The sequence below is a fragment of the Adiantum capillus-veneris genome, chromosome 29 (assembly GCF_014529385.1).
Source record: "Adiantum capillus-veneris isolate H3 chromosome 29, ASM1452938v2, whole genome shotgun sequence".
Taxonomy (NCBI): Eukaryota; Viridiplantae; Streptophyta; class Polypodiopsida; order Polypodiales; family Pteridaceae; genus Adiantum; species Adiantum capillus-veneris.
Genome location: NC_140959.1, coordinates 1,432,527 through 1,437,190, shown reverse-complemented (window position 1 = coordinate 1,437,190; position 4,664 = coordinate 1,432,527). Strand labels below are relative to the sequence as shown.

Sequence of the window (4,664 nt, the reverse complement as noted above, 5' to 3'; positions counted from 1 at the left end):
GAGAGAGAGAGAGAGAGCTTCAAAGAGAAGTTTTCTTCACATTATTTCTGGTTTAACTGAACATGTTTAGGTTCATCTCATCATTGGCAGGCCTCGTGAGTATGGGGTACCAGCTGGAGAAAATTGATAAAATGATGGTATTAGTTTGGGAAGGAAAGAGGAAGGGTTTACAAACCAAAGGAAAAAGGGGGGGGCGGGGCGGGGGGGCACTCACATGGAGGCCATGTGCTTACTTTCCCTTTTCATCTCTCTCTCTCTCTCTCTCTCTCTGTATGCAGCCTATGCAGACGTCTCTCTCTCTCTCTCTCTCTCTCTCTCTCTCTCACACACACACACACACACACACACACACACACACACACACACACAATGTTTGCAAGGTCTCGACGCAGAGGCTGCTTCGCTCTCTCTCTCTCTCTTTGTGCTGTCATAGAGATGCGGCAGAGGAGAGAATGCTCTCTCGTAAGGGCTGGGGCTTACATGAGGCTGCCTCAACAGAGCGCTCGCGAGAGCAAAGGCTCAGCCTCCTTCGTCTATGCCGCACGACGTCGCTGCTTGGCCTTAGGAAGGACCAATAGCCTTCGGGATTGTTGGGGCATCTTGCTAGTAAATGAATTTTTTAAAAGAACTCCCGGTAGTATGCCATTATGACCCAGTTTTTAGCTAAAATACATAATATTAGCTAAAATACAATTTAACTTGCAAAATATGTCTTTAGGTTAGGCCCTAAGGGTTTTTCCGCACTTCCCCTAATCTCCCTCCGTTAAAATTCTCTTCTTCTTCTCGCTCTCTCTGTACGCACAGAACCACTTTGGGTCCATGGAGGCTTCTGCAACGATTGGTCGCCATTTTAGAAGAGTGCTGCAGAGCAAGTGGATGGTGATGGTCTCCGGCATGTACCTCATGGCGTCCGCCGCTGCGGCGTACGACTTCTCCATCTATTCCCAATTCGTGAAGGCGACGATGAATCTGAATCAAGAGCAGCTTAACACCATAGCCTTATGCCTGGGCATCGGGGACGGCGTATGCTTCCTTGCGGGAGTGCTCTATGACCTCTGGAAGCCGTGGGGGGTGATACTTGTTGGCATCCTGCTCAACACGGGCGGCTACATCATGGCCTGGCTCGGGCTCACTGGCCGACTGCTGAGCAACATACGCAAGCTCCGTGTCTGGCATGTAGGCCTCTCCTTGGCAGTCGGCGCCAACGGGCAGACATTCGCCGAGACTGCTGTGATGGTGGTGGTGCTCCGCAATTTCCCCTCCCGCCCTGGGACTGTAATGGGCTTGGTGAAGGGCTTCTATGGCCTGAGCGGCGCCATACTCCCCCAGATTTACTATGCCCTCTTTTGGGACAACCCTGCCTCCTTTCTCCTCTTGTCTGCTTGCCTACCCACTGTGGTCTCCTTGCTCTGCCTTCCTTTCATGCGCCCTGCTGTGGATCAAAGCACAACCGACCTCCTTACTCCCGGTAGCCGTGATGCAACCACCCTCCGCTCCTTTCAGGCCATTGCCATCACCCTCTCTCTTTATCTGTTGGGCACTGTGGTGGTGCAGGGAAATGTGGCTGACCTCTCCAGGCCCCTGGTTGCAGGTCTAACAGGTATCATGATTCTCATCTTAACCTTACCGTTCTTGGTAGTGTTATGGGCGGAGGCGTACCCGACTGTGCCTAGCGTAGTACCACAGGGAAAAAGCTCAGAACTAGAGGTGCAACCGTCGCTTGCTGCGGCTAACTGTCAGCCGGCTGAAGGCTACATCGAGCTGCCAGGCCTCAGTCTTGGAGCCAATTTCAAGTCTTCTTCTGTGGTGGACGACGAGTTAACAGTGCATGCTGAACATAAGGAGTGCCTTGTGGAGAACTGCCATGTTTCAACTGGTATATTGTCAACACGGCTCATTCGCCACATTTGGAGGTGGGGGAAGCCACTACACAGACTCATAACTGCACAGCCAGGAAATGTCAGATTAGGTGAGGAGCATTCCATTATTCAGGTGTTATTGTCTTTGGATCTCTGGATTTTTTTTTGTGCATTGGGCTGTGGCTTGGGTGCCATTATGGTACTGCTCAATAACATGGCACAGGCAGGATATGCACAGGGCTATTCATCTACCGAAGTGAATACTCTGGTTGCCCTAGTGAACATATGGAATTTCTTTGGCAGGATCCTGGCTGGCTCCCTTTCCGACATACTGCTCATGCAAAGCAACTCCTATATTCCAGCGCTAATCACATATTCTCGCCCCGCTCTGATGGGCATTTTTGTGTTGGTATTGGTTGTGGGGAATTGCATGGTTGCGTTGGGAGTGAGTGGTGCACTATATGTTGGGTCCATGCTCGCCGGCCTCTCGCTTGGGGCTCAGTACACTCTCACTGCTGTCATCCTCTCGGAGCTCTTCGGCCTGAAATCAGTTGGTACAACATACACGGTGGTAGCGTGTGCAGGGCCGCTGGCGCAGTATGTCCTTTCTGTCCGAGTGGCTGGAGCTCTGTACGACCGCGAGGCGTTGAAGCAATCGGTCAGCAGGTCTGCCATCCTCCTGTGCAAAGGGCCAGAGTGTTTCCGATCAACTTTTTTAATTATGACAGGCGTGACTGCCTTTGGTGTGCTATTATACATGATACTGACATTGCGCACGTTAAAGTACTACAAAAGCCGCAAGCAACAACCTCGTGTATAAGGGCGGATCCGCATGCAGCATAGGGCGGGGGTTAAAATAATGTCAGCTGCTTTGTCGCTATTACTTCAACGTTGTCTTCGCTAGTCCAACTCTGCCAAAAATGGCAGAGTTAGCCTTGGCAAGGTTCGTTTTGGAGCTACACGACATAGCCGCAGGTGCAGCAGGCTTTGTCGCCCTAAATTAGTCTTAAAGAAGAGCTCAGTAACAGTCAATTCAGTTTTCTGCATTGGTAGTAATAGGGCCTAAAATTGACAGGCATGGTAGAATTTTCTTTTGACAGGCAATTTCCAAGGCCCATTTTCATATGCTTTGTGTAATGCGATATAAACACGAAAAATGACAGCCAATTTTGAGATTCGAGCATGTAGAATGATGAGGTTTTTTGAAGCACCTGTTCTGACAGGCAAAATAGCCTTGACAGGAAAAAACAGGTGTCAATTTTAGGCCCTAATTGGTATCCTTGGTGGCCTACAAATGAACATTTTGATGGGTCGTATCAAGTTTCAAACATAGTGAGTACGTCTGGTCAGTTTTAAAAATAGTGGAAAGGCGGAATCCAACGAGGATGCTCACAGTTTTGATGGAGGAGTAGCGGGGGTGCGTTGCAGGTGGCAAGGCCGGGAGGGGCCATGTGGTGCTGTGGGGTAGTAGAGGCCATATGGGGGCCATGCCCCTTCCCTTGTTACCGCCTTCCTCACTCTCTCTTCTCTCTCCCTCTATTGCTCGCACTCTCCAGAGCAACATCGCACGCAGATGAGCCGAGCGTGCCTCTCTCTCTCTCTCTCTCTCTCTCTCTCTCTCTTTGTGCAGTCGTTTTTTGACCTAGTAGACAGTAGTCCACTCTTTTGATCATAACTTCTTCATCCGAACTCCGATTTGGGTGATCTATAGCCTCAATCGAAGAGCACGAAGTCCTCTACGCATTGATGTAAAGACAGAAATTTTCAGAGTTATGGAAGGCGTTTCTGTAGCAGTATTTCCGAAGTGAACAGGTTCAACAAAATTGATTCTCATCTCTTATTTTACATACAATGTCTTCCAGCACTCGCAAGGGTTCTTCTTCTTCAACAAGGTCCACAACCATTGTGGAAAATGATCCAAAATCTCCTAAGTATGGAAATAGCAACACAACCACCCAACCAACGACATCGGAAACCATGATCATGGCGTACTTGGTATCATTGCAAGGGACCGTAAACAAACAAGGCGAAGACTTACGAGCACTTGCAATGGAGAATGGCACACTAAGGGTACTTGTGGTTGAGAATGAGAATCTCAAGAGGACACTTGAGATGCAAACAACACGTTTGATGCAACTTGAAGAGGAAGTCAAGGAATGTAAACGCTCTCTTGTGGACTTGAATGCTTTGAAGGAGCGGATGAGCAAAGTAGAGCATGACCATGTATTGAAAGAGGAGAAATTTGACACTATGAGCCGGGATGTATGCGACATGAAAAATGTATGCACAAACAAGTCTTGGACTGATGTATGTGGTAGCAATGTGGTTTCTAATTCTTCACTCATGCAAGCTATGGTTCAAACAAAGAATGTTGAGAATGTGGATGTGGAGGAGTTGAAGGAACGGGAGTGACGTTCCAAGAACATTGTTATTCGTGGAATTCCCGAAGAGAAGTTAGAGACACCTCCTTGTCTTGCCATTGTTATTGAAGATTTCTTCAAAACCCACTTTGGCATGTCCGGAGTTATGGTATATGGAGCACATAGAGTGGGGAAGCAAGGAGCTCTTCGCTCGGGAGAACGGCCAATTGTATGCACCATGCCGGATGAGACCAAGCGAAAGATTATCCTTGATAATAGTTGGATCTATTTGAGGGATACAAAATGTTTTGTATGTGAAGATCGCACTATTAAGCAACAAAATATGCGTCGCAAGGCATATGAGGAAAAGAATAATAAAAACAAGGAGATCTCTCATGAAGAAAATGTGCCCAAGGAGGAGGCAAGTCTCTCAAGCAAATAGGGA

The 4,664-nt window shown here is 48.3% G+C and overlaps 1 protein-coding gene across 1 annotated transcript; it reads left to right on the top strand.

The window, feature by feature from the left end:
• Positions 1 to 740: 740 nt before the first annotated feature.
• Positions 741 to 3,034, top strand: LOC147418643 (protein NUCLEAR FUSION DEFECTIVE 4-like). Its single transcript, XM_086506101.1, has one exon. It carries the CDS (start codon positions 820 to 822, stop codon positions 2,677 to 2,679), a length of 1,860 nt encoding a protein of 619 aa, XP_086362227.1. The 5' UTR covers positions 741 to 819; the 3' UTR covers positions 2,680 to 3,034.
• Positions 3,035 to 4,664: the final 1,630 nt, after the last annotated feature.

Excerpts from the sequence above, each read along its gene's own strand:
- LOC147418643 (XM_086506101.1), top strand. The coding sequence starts at position 820 with ATGGAGGCTTCTGCAACGATTGGTCGCCATTTTAGAAGAGTGCTGCAG.